This window comes from Mus pahari, chromosome 14 (assembly GCF_900095145.1).
Source record: "Mus pahari chromosome 14, PAHARI_EIJ_v1.1, whole genome shotgun sequence".
Taxonomy (NCBI): domain Eukaryota; kingdom Metazoa; phylum Chordata; class Mammalia; order Rodentia; family Muridae; genus Mus; species Mus pahari.
In genome coordinates, this window is record NC_034603.1 from 50,959,459 (window position 1) to 50,977,322 (window position 17,864).

At 41.0% G+C, this 17,864-nt stretch overlaps 1 protein-coding gene across 2 annotated transcripts in view; it reads left to right on the top strand.

The window, feature by feature from the left end:
- Positions 1 to 17,864, top strand: part of Ap2b1 (adaptor related protein complex 2 subunit beta 1) — a 106,213-nt gene that overhangs the window by 30,647 nt on the left and 57,702 nt on the right. For both annotated transcript variants that reach the window (XM_029545576.1, XM_029545575.1), the window contains exons 6-13: positions 914 to 1,104; positions 3,519 to 3,740; positions 4,554 to 4,674; positions 4,990 to 5,085; positions 7,553 to 7,668; positions 9,669 to 9,834; positions 11,012 to 11,110; positions 14,949 to 15,208. In XM_029545576.1, coding sequence (XP_029401436.1) covers positions 914 to 1,104; positions 3,519 to 3,740; positions 4,554 to 4,674; positions 4,990 to 5,085; positions 7,553 to 7,668; positions 9,669 to 9,834; positions 11,012 to 11,110; positions 14,949 to 15,208 — 1,271 coding nt within the window. The remainder of the gene's footprint in view (positions 1 to 913; positions 1,105 to 3,518; positions 3,741 to 4,553; positions 4,675 to 4,989; positions 5,086 to 7,552; positions 7,669 to 9,668; positions 9,835 to 11,011; positions 11,111 to 14,948; positions 15,209 to 17,864) is intronic.

Sequence of the window (17,864 nt, forward strand, 5' to 3'; positions counted from 1 at the left end):
TTTTTCGAGACAGGGTTTCTCTGTATAGTCCTGGCCGTCCTGGAACTCACTTTGTAGACCAGGCTGGCCTCAGAAATCCACCTGTCTCTGCCTCCCAAGTGCTGGGATTAAAGGCGTGCGCCACCACCGCCCGGCCCAAAATAAAGATTTCTAAATGCATAACATTATTGAACTTGTACTCTCAAGCTAAAATTAATCTATGAAGTAAATTAAATTTTCCTTGGTTTTTCAGATGAGCAAACTGAATGGTACAATGATTATGTGTTCCTCTAGCCTTGTGTACTAATGAATTCTGGTTTCAAGTCCATTTACCTTACTCTGAGCTGTGCAATAATAACTGAATAATTGAAAGTGTCACCTCCCCGCTGTCCATATGCATATATAATTTGACCTGGACTTTTCTCTGTTATATAATGCAAATATTTATTGAGATTTTACTTTTTAATGTTTTTGGGTTTTTTTTTTTTTTTGCGAGGTCTCATTCTGTAGTCCAGGCTGGCCTGGAGCTTTTACTTTGTAGCTAGTCCATGATAGCCCCAAACTTGAACAGGCCTGGGATTAGCAGTATGAACTAACATGCCCAGTGTAGCTTCCGTTTTTATAGCTGTTGATGTTTTTTGATTTTAGTGACAGTTTTGAGTGTTGCTGCAGTGGAGAATGTTTCAGTTTGTGACTCATCCGTGACTGTGCTAATACAGGAATGACTTCAGTTCTGGAGTGCCTGACTACAGAATGACAGTGTTGGATGGTGTCTGTGCTGTCATTGCTGGCCTGGTACCTGTTTTGAAAGCAGCCCATCTATTTCTGTCTAACTAGGTAGAATGCTTAGGAGTGACTTGAGATCTGTGAGGTGATCCTAGAAGGAGTTTGGTTTTTCTGAGTATATCAACATCATTCTCTGTTTGTTTCCCAGGTGGTGGCTAATGCTGTAGCAGCATTGTCTGAGATCAGTGAGTCTCACCCAAACAGCAACTTACTTGATCTGAACCCTCAGAATATCAATAAGCTGCTCACAGCCCTGAATGAGTGCACGGAATGGGGCCAGATTTTCATCCTGGACTGCCTGTCGAATTACAACCCTAAAGATGACCGGGAAGCTCAGAGGTCAGTCTACCTATGTGGGTATCAGCTGATGGTATTGCCTGACTAAATAATGTCTAATGTCTGCTCTTATTATGAAAGGCTATCAGATTGAGGAAGGCAGAAACTTAGGGGGACATTGCTATCCCTAGCATATTTTCTCATTGCACTTAGGAACACCGTAACTGCTAAACCACATAAAAAGTACTTGTTTCTATGAATACTTCCGCTAAAGCCTCCTTCATGTTGTCGCCTGTTTCCCAGTTCCCAATCATTTGGGAAACAAAAATTATAAATGTGTGCCCTTGTAATAACACACTATCTCTTCTGTTAGATTCTTCATACTAATTATTGAGCTGAACACTACCTATAATTCACTACTAGAATAAGAATATTAAAGTCAGCGACATAGATGCATCTTGCCATTGTATATAGAAGTCATGTTAGACTACATTTAAGACTTTTGAGAACATATTTTGATTGATCTGCTCAGCCCTTTACCACTTACATGTTGCAAATTTTCTTTGACTGTCAGAACTCTATAATTGAATGTCATTAACACATATATACATAAGTACATTTCACTTTACAAAGTTGGAGTTCCCACCAATTTTTAAATTGAGCATGCTGTATTTAAAAGCTCTGTAAGGCAAAGTACTTCTGAAGAATTGCTGGATCTTCATTAAAGTTGACATATTTTAATTATGGTAGATAAGAACCTTCCTTGCCTGGCTGGAGCTGATTTCCAAGCTACTAGAATGTAAGTTCTCTTCACTTGTCTGGGAAGTAATTCCTTCTGGACTTAACTAATGCGGCTGGTAGTTTCTTTCCACCAGTGAAAGTACATTTATATTCTGGAGAGAACTTTACCAAGAATTTTATTTTCTGTTGGCCATTGATACTACACTCATTAATTCACTGAATTAATAATTAATTCAGCAAATATTTCCTTTTCTTTTTTTTTTTTTTTTTTTTGTTTTTCGAGACAGGGTTTCTCTGTATAGCCCTGGCTGTCCTGGAACCCATTTTGTAGACCAGGCTGGCCTCGAACTCAGAAATCTGCCTGCCTCTGCCTCCTGAGAGCTGGGATTAAAGGCGTGCACCACCACGCCCGGCCAGCAAATATTTCCTAAGCCCATTCTATGTCCTAGGCTCTGTTCTAGGTTGGGAGTGAGCAGTGAACAGACAAAAATCATGGTCCTCCTGCATCATTTATTCTGAAGACTGGGAGTAGGGCTGTATACAATATTGATATTCAGTAAAATATATAATAGGTCATATTTCATTACTGCTAACATAATGTAAGGCTCTAAGAAATGACAGATACTTTAGAGTAAAATTATAAAGAGAATGCCCTCCACCCCCATAGTTTTTGTTTATTTTGAATCAGGGTCTATGCTGTATAACATGAGCTGGCCACAAACTTGTGATTCTTCTACCTCGATATTTGCTTTTTTGTTTATTTGTTCATTGAGACAAGATCTCACTATGTAGCCATGGCTGGCCTCAAACTATATGTATTCCGTGGCCTTTAGCTCAGAGATCCATCTGCTACTGCTTCTGATGAGCTATAATTGAAGCTGTACACACCACACCCGGCAAGATTTCATTTTATTTTTTGAAATCAGACTTTAAAAAAAAAAAACAATAATGAATAAGGTGTCTGTAAGAGTGTGGATCTTGTTTTAAAGGCCTGGCGGAAGTCAGGAGTCATGTGGCCATAGGAAGAGAGTGAGCAGCTACTTACCTTGTATCCCTCAGAGTCATGCAGGGTGTCGCCCAAGAGCTAGCAAAGTTAGCTTGATTTCAGAGAACACTGCATGTGTGAACACAAGTCTAAGCTTAGGGAGTAGGACTAGAAGAATAATTGGGGGGACATTGCAATAATAATGATATTAAAAACCAAACCTAAACCAAATCAAACCCTCATCTCTTTCTGAGTCTTTCTTATTAGCCTGAAAGCAAGGGGTTGTGTAGTTTTTCCTGCCATCTCATTTCCTCCCCACATCCCAGGCAACTGGCACCTTTCGCTATGATTACTTTTTAGGATGCCTGGTTTGACTTCTATAGGTTGGGTAGAGATGAGCTGTGAGGTAGGAAGCTCTATCGTTATGTGGGAGACAGAGGACTAAAAACAAGACAGGAACTGGTGTGAGTGCAGGTGTTGGGGATTGCTAATCTCCTGGTTTGGGTTTGGATCTCCCTGTCGCTGGCTTCTAGAGTCTGCTGAGGCCCCTGTGCTGCCTGTAGTTTGCTGGGCATGAGGCTTCTGCAGTGTTGGATCCCATTTTGACCTAAGCATGGAGCTTTGACTTTTCTAACTGAATCTTTGGTTTATATTAATACTTGAGGTATGGAACTCTGAGACATTATTTGATAGAATGAATCAAGCAAAGGTACTACAATCCTGGATGCTAATTTCCCCTTTCTGCCCTCAGCATCTGTGAGCGAGTAACGCCTCGGCTATCCCATGCCAACTCTGCAGTGGTGCTTTCAGCGGTAAAAGTCCTAATGAAGTTTCTAGAATTGTTGCCCAAGGACTCTGACTACTACAATATGCTGCTAAAGAAGTTAGCACCTCCTCTTGTCACTTTGCTGTCTGGGGAGCCAGAAGTGCAGTACGTCGCTCTGAGGAACATCAACCTAATTGTCCAGAAAAGGTAGGAAATCATGATTTGATGATTTTTAAAATGGTTGTGATCTTGAAATTAAGCTTCAGATAATTAATTGCTCCATAGACTGGTGCTCTTTCGTTCTTCATCCTTTGGAAGTGGAATGTTATGTAGCAGCAGCACTTGCCCAGGAATAACCACTTACAGCTATTACCGTTCTCTCCATAGTAACTATGTGCAGCAGGGCTATGTGCAGTTTGGGTTTCGTTGTGTTTTTTGGTTTTTTGTTTTTGTGGGTTTTTTTTGTTTTTTTTGTTTTTTTTTGAAACAGACTCTCACTATGTAGACTAGGCTGACCTCCATCTCACAGAAATCTTGCACCAACCTCCCAAGCGCTGGGGTTAAAGGTGGCGGCTCCGCTTCCAGCCAGCTTGCTTTTGTAAGTGCTGCTCTTAGATGTGCTCCCCATGGAAAGCTGTAATTGAGAACTGGGTGGTTCTTCCTCAGCAGTTCACTGTGGTAGCACATACCCTCATACTTCTAAAGGATGCAAGTCAGATGGAGTTGATGAGAGTGGATGGGCTGAAGAGTGTAGCTCATGACAAAAATGCTTGTCTGGAATGTGCTAATGCTGAGCTTCGCACCCAGCTTTACTTTGTGGAAACAAAAATGTTATATAGTGCTGTGACTGCCATACCGGGGTGTGAGGGAGGCCCGATAGAGGCTTAGGTGGGACATTTACAAGGGTTTCTGCCTGAAGAGGGCAGGCAGAAAGACTGACTTGATGTTAATGCAGGCCAAGAAGGATATGCCAGTAAATGCATTCTGTCACCTTCCTTTCTTGTGTTTTGTGTATCACAGGCCTGAAATCTTGAAGCAGGAAATCAAGGTCTTCTTTGTGAAGTACAATGATCCTATCTATGTTAAACTAGAGAAGTTAGACATCATGATTCGTCTTGCATCCCAAGCCAACATTGCTCAGGTCAGACCTTAAGCTATCCTAAGTTTGTGCCGGCTTAGAGCTTAAGATCTGGCATTCAGAAGGCCATGGAATTGCTGTTGAAACTCTTTAAAGGGGGCTGATGAGATGGCTCAGTGGGTAAGAGCACTGACTGCTCTTCCAAAGGTACAGAGTTCAAATCCCAGCAACCACATGGTGGCTCACAACTGCCCGTAATGAGATCTTACGCCTTCTTCTGGCATGTCTGAAGACACCTACAGTGTACTTATGTATAATAATATTTTTTTTTAAAAAACAAACTCTTTAAAGGTTATCCACTTCTTGGATATTTGACAGGTTCTGGCGGAGCTGAAGGAATATGCCACTGAAGTTGATGTGGATTTTGTTCGCAAAGCTGTGAGGGCCATTGGACGGTGTGCCATCAAAGTGGAGGTAAGACTCCACAGGAGATGAGATCACATATATGGGATTCTGAGTGTTTCTTATTTTATAGGGTGTATACATTGAGGTTTGTCAGTATACTTAATGAGTAAAATAGTTTTTAAAAATTTAATGTATATGGGTGTTTTGTCTTCATTATGTCTGTATCTTGTTGTGTCAACTACCTGTGTAGGCCAGAAGGGGTTTTTGTACTCCCTGGAACTAGAATTCAGCTGGTAGATTATGGACCACCATGTGGGTGCTGGGAATCTAATCCAGGTCCTCTGGAAGAGCAGTCATTGTTCTTAATCCCTAAGCCTTCTCAGGCTCAGATTAAAGAATTTTTAACAAAATGTCACTGCCCCTGCTTCCTTCCCTTCTTTACCTAGATCCAATTGCCAAAAGAATGACTTTTAACTCTTTTTGAATTTGATTATTTTGATACTTCCATATCTATAAATAATTTTATTATTATTTATTGATTTCTTAGTTATAGATTTTTATCTTAGCAGCACCCCCCCCAAGCATTTTGGGGTGCTCATTGGTTTTACTTTTTTTTTTTGGTTTTTTGAGACAGGGTTTCTCTGTGTAGCCTTGGCTGTCCTGGAACTCACTCTGTAGACCAGGCTGGCCTCGAACTCAGAAATCCTCCTGCCTCTGCCTCCCGAGTGCTGGGATTAAAGGCGTGCGCCACCACGCCCGGCTGGTTATACTTTTTAAGACAGAGTCTTACTGTGTAGCCCAGGCTAGCCTCAAACTCACATTCCCTGGGCCTCAGTCTCCCAAATGTGGGATTCCAGACATGAGCCATTACGCCTGGCTTTTCTTTTCTTTTCTTTTCTTTTCCGCACATTGCTTTTAGTTAATGTGTGTCCTTAGGTGTTGTATTTTGTTTTGATTTTAATTTTTTTGATGCTCCCTATTTATTTATTATTTTATATATTTATTGTTTGGGGAGGCAGCATGAGCCAAGGTCCATATGTGGAGGTCAGAGGACAGTTTGTAGGAATTGATTCTCTTCTTCCACCATGAGGCTCCTAGAGATCAGTCTCAGGTCATTAGGCCTGGTGGCTAGTGCCTTTATCCGATGATCCTTCTGGCTGGCCCTAATACAGTACCATCTATTGATTGCTTTTTAGACTTACAGACTTCCCCAGAGTCTAGATTGGACTTGTATTTTAGTATTCTACTTACCTCATACCTCTGTCCCCTTTAGATGACTAAATCTGGAGGCTTGTGAGAGTCAAAAGGTTTGAATGATGCTGTGTGCTTCCTTTTGAATCATGACAAGAGCACACGATTTAATGATCTGTAATAGTTCAGAGGGATAATTGTTCAGATTTGCCATTGAGTTTTGGGGACTTTTCTCATAATCCTATCCTTAAAAAAAATCACAGTATCAAAAAATCTACTTTATCAGTTTGTATTATATATTCAGTTAATAAAAGATGAATAGAAGCCAGATGTGGTGGCACATGCCTTTAATCCCAGCACTTGGGAGGCAGAGACAGGCAGATCTCCGAGTTCAAAGTCAGCCTGTTCTACAGAGAAAGTTCCAGGACAGCCAGAATTGTACAGAAAAGCCCTGTCTCAAAAAACCAATAAACAAAATCTCCTAGGATATTTTGAGCCAAAGATAAATAAAAGAAAAATTTATATTCCTAAGTCCATACAAAATTTCTAGGAGGTATAGAAACACACTGTACAGGAGGCCAGAGAGATGGCTCAGTGGTTAAGAGTATTTGCTGATCTGTCATGAGAATCAGAGCCCAGTTTTCAGAACCCACATCAGAGAGAGAGTGTGTGCACCTGCACACACACACACACACACACACACACACACACACACCTACTTCACAGAGAGGGAGGGAGAGGGAAGGAGGGAAGGAAGGGGAGGGAAGGAAGAAAAGGAGAGGGAAGGATGGGAGAAAGGTGAGAGGGAGGGAGGGAAGGAAAGGAGAGAGGGGAGGGTGGGAGGAAGGTGGGAGGAAGGGAGAGGCCAGTAAAGAAACACCCAAAACACCCTACTCAGGCTCTGTTCACTTAAGAATTTCAGTAAGGATCCCCAATGTTGATGTGTTCTTCAGTTACCTTCCTTTCCTTCTACTTTCCCTGGCTTTTGTTTGTTTGTTTTTAATGTTTTTCCCGTTGTCCAGGTTACTGTTTACTCATTTAACAAGTTATGTGGAAGATAGAGATCGCTCAGTGTAGAGCTCTTGCCTAGCTGGTGGAAGGCCCTAGATTTGCTCCTAGCAAAACACACAAAACCAAACCCAAAACCCTTTTCAATGTTTTCTAATGAATAAAACCTGGTATATTCCTAGAATTTTTAATGCTGATATACATTGTATCATTTAGCCTCTAGTAGCTTTAGCAGAGTCAGTGCCTGTCTGACTTAGTCAATGTACTTGTATGTTTCCTTTTTTGTGTTGAGATAGTGTTATTGGAATGACTTAAGTGTTGATGTTTCTCTCCCTAGCAATCAGCAGAACGCTGTGTAAGCACACTGCTTGATCTAATCCAGACCAAAGTAAATTATGTGGTCCAAGAGGCAATTGTTGTCATCAGGGACATCTTCCGAAAATACCCCAACAAGTATGTCAAAATTCATGTAATCTTCTTTCTCAGATCATTTGGGAGACTTATAAGTAAGGCACTTTGAAATTGACTTGGTAGGATTTTTTTTTTTTTCTCTGTATAGCTCTGGCTGTCCTGGAACTCACTTTGTAGACCAGGCTGGCCTCGAACTCAGAAATCTGCCTGCCTTTGCCTCCTGAGTGCTGGGATTAAAGGTATGCGCCACCAGGCCTGGCTAGGAATTATTATTCTTAATATAACTGGTCATAGTAGATTTTTTTTAATGAAGTCAGAGATACATAAGTGGATATCAAACAGACACTAAAACTTCTCATTTAAATACAGAAATGGAGTTTTAAGTTGGCCCCATGTGCTGGGATTGCAGGCATGAGCCACCATAGCAGCTGTTTATTATTTTTGTAGAAATGAGGCTTAGCTTAAGCATATACTTGGCATAGACTAAATCAAACACATAAGACTGTTGTCAGAGTTACCATTACACAGGAAACCTATTTACCCCAAGTTGTCTGGATAGGCTTATTCCATGCCAGACAAATGATTATGTACTTCATCTTCTCAGAATGGCTTGCGATAATAGATGGGGCACGAGGCCACTCCTCCAGCTGCCACACTGTTTGCACTGCATGGGGCCCACTGCCTTGTGGGAGCAGCAGAGTGCATTCAATAAGTTACTCCCCTGGCCTCTGCTGACACCCACAGGGATTGTTCACATCACAAAGTTTTCAATGGGGCTCTTAGTTCATAAAACAAAATACTTTGATTCTGAGAACTACGGTCTAGAATTAGTGCGGGATTTGGGTTTTTGTGAGATATTTTTGTTTTGTCTTGAGAAGTGTTATTTTTAGAAAGAGGACCACCACCTTTTACTGAACTCCCCCCAAAAGTGAAGGATCAAGTTTGTAAACTGTTTTGTTACAGGTTAAGGAAAAAAAAATCAATAAAGAAATGTGTAAAACTTGTGTAAATAAGGGGTTATAACAGTTTAATTTCAAGAAAATAGTCAAAGTCTGGTTTACTAGGTAGGAATAGGACAGATACTTGGCCTAGTATACTAGTTATCCACATTAATATATCCTGTTTCAGTCTAATGTTGAAAATCACATTAGCCAGCTAGATCTGGTGACACGGGCCTATACTCTTGGCTATTCAGGAGGCCAAGACAGGCACATGCAAGGTCAGGCCAACCCTTGCAACCTAGCAAGACCCTGCTTTAAACAAGAGGAGAGCAGTAGGCTGAGGATACCGCTCATAGGAAAGAGTTTGCCTAGCATGTGTTGGATCCTAGGTTCAGTCTTCAGTAATAAAAATAAAATTTTAAATTATGTTAGTAAAGGACATAGATTCAGCATGGTGAACATGTAGTTATAAGAAAGGTTGATTTTAAACACATATTCGCTTATACCACAGGTTAATTTATTCCCTTGTGAACATGTCTGTCCCATGAACTCTTGTACAAGTTTAAAGCTTAGTTACTAAAACATAATTGAACTGGTTTTGGTGGCACACACTTTTAGTCCCAGCGCTCAGGAGGCAGAGGCAGATGGATCTCTGTGAGTTCAAGGCCAGCCTGATCTACAGAGTCAATCATAGGACAACAAGGGCTACATAGAGAGTCCTTGTCTCAAAAACAAAATAAATAAGCAAACAAAACACAACAAACCATAATTAAAGAACAGTGGTTCACAGTCATTTGTAACTCCACTCCCAGGGTATCCAACACCACTTTCTGACCTCTGCAAGTACCAGGCCTTCATGTAATATACACACATACATGCAAGCTAAACACTCATATATGCAAATTTATAAAATTGTAAATAATATTTTTATGCATATTTGAAGAAAAATTTAAGCCATACAAGTTTGACTTACTACATTCTCTTGACTAAAATCCTTTGCGGCTTGGAATCCCTTGTGTATGGTTTTTTTACTTTAGCTTCTACTATTAAATATAGATCTTAGTTTTGGCCTTAGTAACTGTAGTCCATGTGTTACAACAGGTATGAAAGTATTATTGCCACGCTCTGTGAAAACTTGGACTCCCTGGATGAACCTGATGCCCGAGCAGCTATGATTTGGATTGTAGGAGAATATGCTGAAAGAATCGATAACGCAGATGAATTACTAGAGAGCTTCCTGGAGGGTTTTCATGATGAAAGCACCCAGGTAAGCCTCTTCGTCCCGTGTTCTCCATCTCTTCAGAGCAAGAACTGAGAAGGTGAAATGTTAGCTAGGTTTTTGTGTATGTTGGTTTGTCATGGTTTCTTTGCCTCAAAAGAGATGATCGTTTTGGGCAGTACTGTTTTCTCGATAACAGAGCTGCAGAGCTTAGAGCAGTGCTCATAGACCATGATGGGCATTGGAACATTTGGTGGCTGTAGAAACACAGAGAGTGAGAAGCACCTACTCAGTCAGTTCTCACCTGCTGTGGGTGCTGCTCCAGAAGAGAGCGAATTTCCCTGCAGTGATGCTGAGGAGTAATCAGGTTTTTATTTTCTGTCACTTGAGGATGATTACATATTGTCCTTGGTATTTGCTGTTGCTCATTATAGTACAGCATAGCGAGGTTCGAAAAGATTCTATATAGATGATTAGATTTCTCCCCATCTGTCCCTTTCTTCTACTAAAATTAGAGTCAAAGGCTCAGAGAGGCAGTCAGATTATTAAGCCCTTTCTCCCTGGCATTTGTGCTCATAGCAAATAGAAGTTTGTGTATGTAATCCATTATAGTAATTTAATAGGCCTAATATTAATAGTGGCACAGCAGGCTCCCTCTAATTGGCTCTAATCTGACACAATTCTGTTTTGGCTCCTATCCCAGTATGACAAATGATTTCATGTGTTCTTCAGACTTGTAAGCTTTGGCCAAAGTAAATAATACACGGTTTGGTCAAGAGCCAGTCTTACTACTTTATGTATGTACTATAAAAAATACATTTAAAGGCTGGCTCAGAGGGCAAGCCTGGCAACCTGGGTTTGGTCCCTGGAACTCGTTTAAAGGTGAAAGGAGAGAACTCACTCCACAGAGTTGTCCTTGACCTCCGTGCGTGCACTGTGACACATGCACTCACATACATACATCACGCATCCAGACACATCATCATCATCAATTTTTTTTTTATTAAAATAAAGAACAGTTGAAAATCTGGCCCAGAAACAAACCATTTTTTAATACCCAAAAAGCAACTGGAAAATGAGAGGCTGGTGCATGGTCACCGATCGCTTTGTACTACAGAGACTGCTCTCGGCTGCTGTTTGTTACACTGGCTGAGCTTTAACCACCGTCAGCGATTCGTAGTGGAGGAAATATGAATTAGAGATGATGTTGAATTTTGTTTTTTAGGTGCAGCTCACGCTGCTTACCGCCATAGTGAAGCTGTTTCTCAAGAAGCCATCAGAAACACAGGAGCTGGTCCAACAGGTCTTGAGCTTAGCCACACAGGTGAGAGATCTGAGAGCATCCGCCAGGCTGATTTGTGGTGCTCCCAATGTTAGACTCGATGGCACTTCTTGTCTCATCCAAGGCTGCTGCTGCCATGGTTAACTGCAGAATGAAGAACAACGTGGGGAAGAAAGGCTTTTTTTTTTTTTTTTGTTGCCGTGTCCTGAGTCATAGTCCATTGAGGGAAGCCAACACAGGAACTCAAACCCCAGCAGGAATCTGGAGGCAGGAGCTGATGCATAGGCCATGGAGGAGTGCTGCTTACGGGCTTGCTCCTTGTGGCTTCCTCAGCCTGCCTTCTTATAGAACCCAGGACTGCTGGTTGGCCTTTTTCATAATCGGCTGGGCCTTCTCCCACCAATCAGTACTTAAGAAAATCCATGCCTAAGTCTGGTCTCATGGAGGCATTTTCTCAATTGAGTTTCTCTCTCAGATGACACTAGTTTGTGTCAAGTTGAAAAAAACTAGCCAGAACATTTCCCAAGAAGGTTCATTTGGGGCAGGGTTTCCTTCTGAAAATACTAAAATGATGCTTCAAAGCAGATTCTGCTAAATTGTATCTGGCTAATACAGGTTTTAGTTCAGCTGACTGAGGCTGGAGAGGTGGCTCAGCAGTTCAGAGAATTTGTTGTTCTCACAGAGAACCCAGTTTTGGTTCTTAGCACCCACATGGTGGCCCCCAGTTCTATAGGATCCCACACCTCTTCTTGATCTGTGCAGGCTCCTGTACACATGTGGTACATATACATAAACTCATGAAGACACATAGACACATAAAATAAATTTTAAAATAAAATTTATACTGGATGGCCTCAGCTTTTGTGATAATTTTGAAATTTTGATTTTAATTATATATTGTTAATATGTGAAAATATGTGAGAGGAAAAAACCTACATATGTGAAAATAACACCGAATCTGGTATCTGTGGGTGGCTTCAGCTTTCATATGAAGTGCTGTGTACTTGATCTGTCTTTCAGGGTCGTGCCTTTCTCATAGAGATCACTTCAAAGCGCTTATGCTATTTCCATAAATGTTTTGATGTTTGAATTATATGATGCTTATTTCTTGTTACTGTGGTGAATACCCTGACAAGCAGCTTCAGGAAGAGAGGGTTTATCCTGGCTCACAGCTCACATTCTAGTCCCACATGGCTAGAAGGCAGCTGGTCACAGTGCGTCTGCAGCCTGGAACAGAGAGCTAAGCTTCCGTGTGTGCTGCTCAGGTTCCCCTCTCCAGCTATACCATCAGGATCCCCCACCAGTGGTTAAAGTGGGTCTTTTACATATATCAGTTATCATAATCCTATATCTCCCTTCCCAGCATACCCAGAGCCCTATCTCTCAGGTAATTTTGTATACTGTCAAGTTAACAGTTAACCCTAACCATCACATAATATTGATGGTCAGAAGAAAAAAGTGGATTCTAATTTGGGAATGTGGCCATTGACCTTACATAACAGGTCACAACCAGACCTGGTCACACAGGCCTGAAATCTCAAATGCTGGGGAGGCTAAGTCAGGAGGATAAAAAGCTCAAGGTCTGCCTGGGAAACTTAGTGAGACCCTGTCTCAAAATAAATTTAAAAACAATTGTTAAAGTGCTGGGAAATACACCCAGTCATAATATAGCACTTGGCCTAGAATGAATAGGGCCCTATATTCAATTTTAGCACTGGAAAAAAATCATGTCGCCATTCAGATCCATAAAACTCAAAATAATTTTTTTATTTATAGTGTAACTAATATGATGATGAGTCCATCAGATTTAGCAATGTCTTGGATTGAATTTGAGAACAGGCTGGCTTTAACTGAATTGTCAGTTAAGATGTGTATCTCACATGGAATCTGATTCATGAATTAACCATTTTCCTGTCTGTTTCTTCTGTTTCTAATGCTATATTATGAAAATTTCAACCCCTTCTATATTATTTTGCCAGTTCTGAGCTCTCATTTTCCTATTACTAATTACTTGTTAAAAATTCACTTATATGTGCTCTTGGAAATATTTTTGAATTTTATTTTAATTTTTATTATGTGTATAAAAGTAGCTTATGGAGCAGTGTGTATAATATGAAACTGGTTCCTATGCCAAAAGCGTGTGTGCTCCTCAAGACAGATGCATACAGCCTGCTAGTAATGGTTATTGGAGTGGAGAGTAGCAATCAGGAAGGGATTAGATAATTGCCAAGGATTTTCTTTTATTTTATACCCTTATAAATCTTGGTGTGGCATGATTATAATTTGTATGCTTGCTTTTGTTTTTCTTTTTAGGACAGGGTCTCATCTTAGTATGTAGTCTGGGCTGGCCTCAGCCTTAGTGAAATCTGCCTGTTTCTGTCTCCTGGGTGCTGGGATTAAAGGTGTGTGCTGCTACGCTCAGCAGGTTATAATTTTTTAAGCTATGAATATGCATAAAATCATTTTAAAACTAGAACAAAAGAGCACTGAATTCAAGTGTTACTCCTTTTGAAAGCACATACATTTATATGTTCTTTAATGCTTTGTTGTTGGGTCTGTTGGTGTTGCTATTGTTTGTTTTAATTTGTTGTACCTTTATGAGCTTTTGAGTCAGTCACTGTGAGTTGTCTGTTTCTATTGTTGGGACTTAGCCAATGTCTCCATAGGAGAGGCATGTAGGTATTTGAACTGAGAAGGAAGTTACGGGACTAGAGAGATGACTTAGTAGTTCAGAGCAGTTACTGCTCTTGTAAAGGAACTAGATTTCAATTCCCAGTACCTATATGGGGAATCACAATGTCTGTACCTGCAGTTCCAGAGAATATGATGCAACCATCTGATTTCCATGGGCTCTGATGTAGACACATACTCATAAGTAAAAATTTTTAAAAATTTTAAGGAATGTATGAGGAAAACAGAAATAAAGTATAATATGTATCAAGAAAATTCCTGCCTATTTTCATGGTCATGTTTATTAATTTTTATTAATTAGTTAATTAATTTAGAGAGGGTGTCTTACTATATAGCCCTAACTGGCTCACTACTCAGTACATATCCTGGGCTGCCCTCAAATTCATGCAATCCCCCTGCCTCAGTATCCTGAGTATTGAAATTAGAAGTGTGGACCTCCACATACGGCTTATGTAGCAATTTTGTTTTTTTGTTTACGCTTACACATGAGAATAGGGAGATGAACTCAGTGGTTAAGAGTACTTACTGTTCTTACAAATGACCCCAGTTCATTTCCAGCACCAACATAGTTGCTTATGGCCATCAGTAATTCTAGTTACAAGGGCTTTGACACCCTTCTCTAACCTCTGTGGGTACTGCATATACATAGTACACTTACGTATATGCAGGTAAAACATTGGTACAAGTAAAATAAATATTTTTTAAAGGCTGACACACTTTTATTTATCACACATGTCATAGTGTGCTTATAGAAGTCAGTTGACAATTTGTGGGGAGTCATTTCTCTCTCCTCCTATCATAAGTTACAGTGGTTGAACTCAGCTCACAAGACTCGTCAGCAGCTAGCTGCCTTACCCGCTGAGCTAGCTCATCATACCTTAATGTAATTATTTAAAATACTGTTTTTATTTCTCAATGCCATTTAAATATTGCTAGATTAAAGTGTTTTTTTTCTTCTCTTCTTGCTTTGGAATTTGCGTCTGGGCAAATATCAATAGATGTTTTAAGTTCCTTGAAACATTAGGCATATAGAATTATAACTATAGACTATTATTAAGTCTTGGTAAAATATCATTTTAGTAGCTAATCTGCATAAGTCACTACCACAGTGCCATGGCAGTAAGTCTGGCACCTTGGTGTCTCTGGAAAACGGATCCATCTAAATCACCTTGCCTTTGCTTTCCTTTAGGACTCCGATAACCCTGACCTTCGAGATCGAGGTTATATATATTGGCGCCTTCTTTCAACTGACCCTGTGACAGCCAAAGAAGTGGTGTTGTCTGAGAAGCCATTGATCTCTGAGGAGACAGACCTCATTGAGCCTACCCTCCTGGATGAGCTCATCTGCCACATTGGTTCTTTGGCCTCTGTGTACCATAAACCTCCAAATGCTTTTGTGGAAGGGAGTCATGGCATTCATCGCAAACACTTGCCAATTCATCATGGGAGGTAAGCAGGTAGAGGTCTCTTCAGCGGGAAGTGACTCGCTGTTTAGGCACTTTGTCTTCCTTCTGCTCTGTACTGGAAGAGCTCACTGTGCATCCCACACTCTTGCTGCTCTGAAGCGCTTCTTTCTCTGAGTTCCAGTCTAGGAGTATAATAAAACTATAGACAATTGCGATGAATATTATCTGTATTGATAAAGTTTGGAAGTTGCTTAAGTCCCTGGTATCCTATTAGATACTGGGGCAGAGGAGATAGCTGAGTTGGTAAAAGGAATTTAACCTGCAGAGCCCAAGTGGAGAAAAGCTAGACCTGGTAGTGAGTGCCCGTAGTGAACACTGGGGAGGGGGAGACTGGGAAGTTGTTGGGTCTCACTGGCTAGCCAAACTGATCAATAAGCCAAAGGTCTCAATGAGAGATGCTGTCTCAAAAAGCAAGGCAGTGTGTGCTGGAGAGACACTCAGTGGTTCAGCATTGTTGGTGCTCTTCCGGAGGACCAGAGTTCAGTTCCCTGTGCTACACTGAGTGACTTAGAACTAACTACCTGTAACTCCAGCTCCAGAAGATCAGCATCTGGTCTCCTTGGATAAGGAACACATACATCATACCATAAATACAGACAAGTGAAGTATACATAGATAAAGCTTTCCATTATGTATGCCTAGTTTGTGTTGTCACCAAATTAGGTTGAGGACAGTAAGGAAAGTGTATTTGGAGTAGAGCACAGGAAACATGCAACTTTCTACCTCCCTCAATTTTATAATCAGGAAAGAGGAACACTAATAAACTTTTTTTGCTTTTATTTTTCTAAGACAGGGTCTTATGTGCTTAAGGCTGGCCAGAACTCATTGTGCAGCCTAGAAGGCTTCCCATGAAGCTAGGACTGCAGGCAGGCCTGGACTACAGGCTCTGGCTTTATACATAGGTCCTTATCGAAGCCCCTTATCCATTCATACTTATTTTTGTCTTCAAAGACTGATAAAAGAGAAATACCCTTTTGTATAAATGGGGATGATGGTTTAGGAATATACTTCAGTTGCAGAGTGCTTGCCTAGTACCTGTAAGGCCCCTACATTGAAACCCCAGCACCCCAACCCATCCAAAACTATAAGATGTGTGTGTGCACACATGTGTGATGAATTGCTGAAAATGACATGTCTGTATGGTCCTTCCATAAATCTTCTACCACAAAAGTTAGTAAGTACTGTAAGTGTGACATAAAATAAGGCAACCCTTGAAAGCTTGAGGCTGCCTCTTGCCGAGGGTCACTGCAGGTGGCGTTGCAGGCCTTTCAGGAGCACTTGGCAAAGGGCGGAGTGCTGCTAAGTGCTTATTGTGCTCAGCAGTTGCCAGCTGCTCTACGAAGGTGATGTGGTAAAGAGCTGTCTGACTAAAGACAACCTTTGAAAGTTTCTTTGATGTTATTTGTGCAGTTACTTTACATGACTTCACTGACTACTTGGGAAATACTGGATAGTGAATTTCTTGGGTGTATACTCATGATTTGTCTTGTTCTTCCATATTCCTCTTGATTCTACAGGACTATATCTTGTCCTCTGACCGTATGTACCCTCTTAGAATATTCTTTCATTGTAGTGAGGAAAACTGCATTTTTACCTTCTATTTTGAGGTACTAATAAATGCACATATCTGTCATATTTCTTTGATGGCTCATGTTGTAAGTTGGTGGAATTTCACATGCAAAGATGAGCCTATGTGTTCATGTATTTCTTACTTCATCTGTACTTCTGCCCTTATTTGTCCCTTCTTGACATGACTTTATTGATACTTCTCCTGAGGCATCTTTCATAGATTCTCTTTAATCTCTGCAATCCCATGTTGTTTCAGTTAGTTTTCATGTGATAATTTGTGACAGAAACTCCTCCAGGGAGAAGGGAATAGAAGGGACCTCATGACCTTCCATCCCCATGCAGGGTGTTATTTGGCCTTAGGTTTCAGGGGGTTTCAGTCCATTTTAATGGGGGAAGACCTGGCACCAGGAGTGCTCTATTTCTGCAGTAGGAGTGACAGGCAGCTGCTTGCTCATGTGGTGGCAGATGAAGCAGAGGAGAGCAGGTTAGTACCGGAGGCAAACGTAACTTTCAGCAGCTCTCTCCTAATGGTCTACTTCCAACAACTGTGGAAACAAACCTTGGGGCATGTCCGTGGAGATTGTCTGGATTGGGTAATTTAGTTGGGAAGGCCCACCCAAAATGTGGGCTGTACTATGACACAGCCTGTGGTTCCCAACTGAATACAGAAGAAAAAGTAGAGCTGAGCACACTTGCTCATTGCTCTGTGCTTCCTGATTGGGCATTGTGACCAGGTGTCTCCTGCTCTTGCCACCTCACATCTTCCCTGCCATGATGAGCCAGTCTTCCAGCTGTGAGCCAAAGAAACATTTTTAATGGCTTTTATTAGGAATTTTGTTATAGCAGTGAGGCAAGTAACTGGCACATTTATCTTATTACGGTGGCAAAATAGGTCACAGAAATATGCCCATGGTCTCCAGGGTTTTCTCTGTCATAGCAGAGAGGTTATGGAGACAGGGGCACCCCTAATCATGGCAACAGGAGTGTGAGGCAGCAGCTTGATCTCCTAGAAGAAACAGGAAGCAGATATAACTTTCCAAAGCTTGACTCTAGTGATCTGCTTCTGCCTG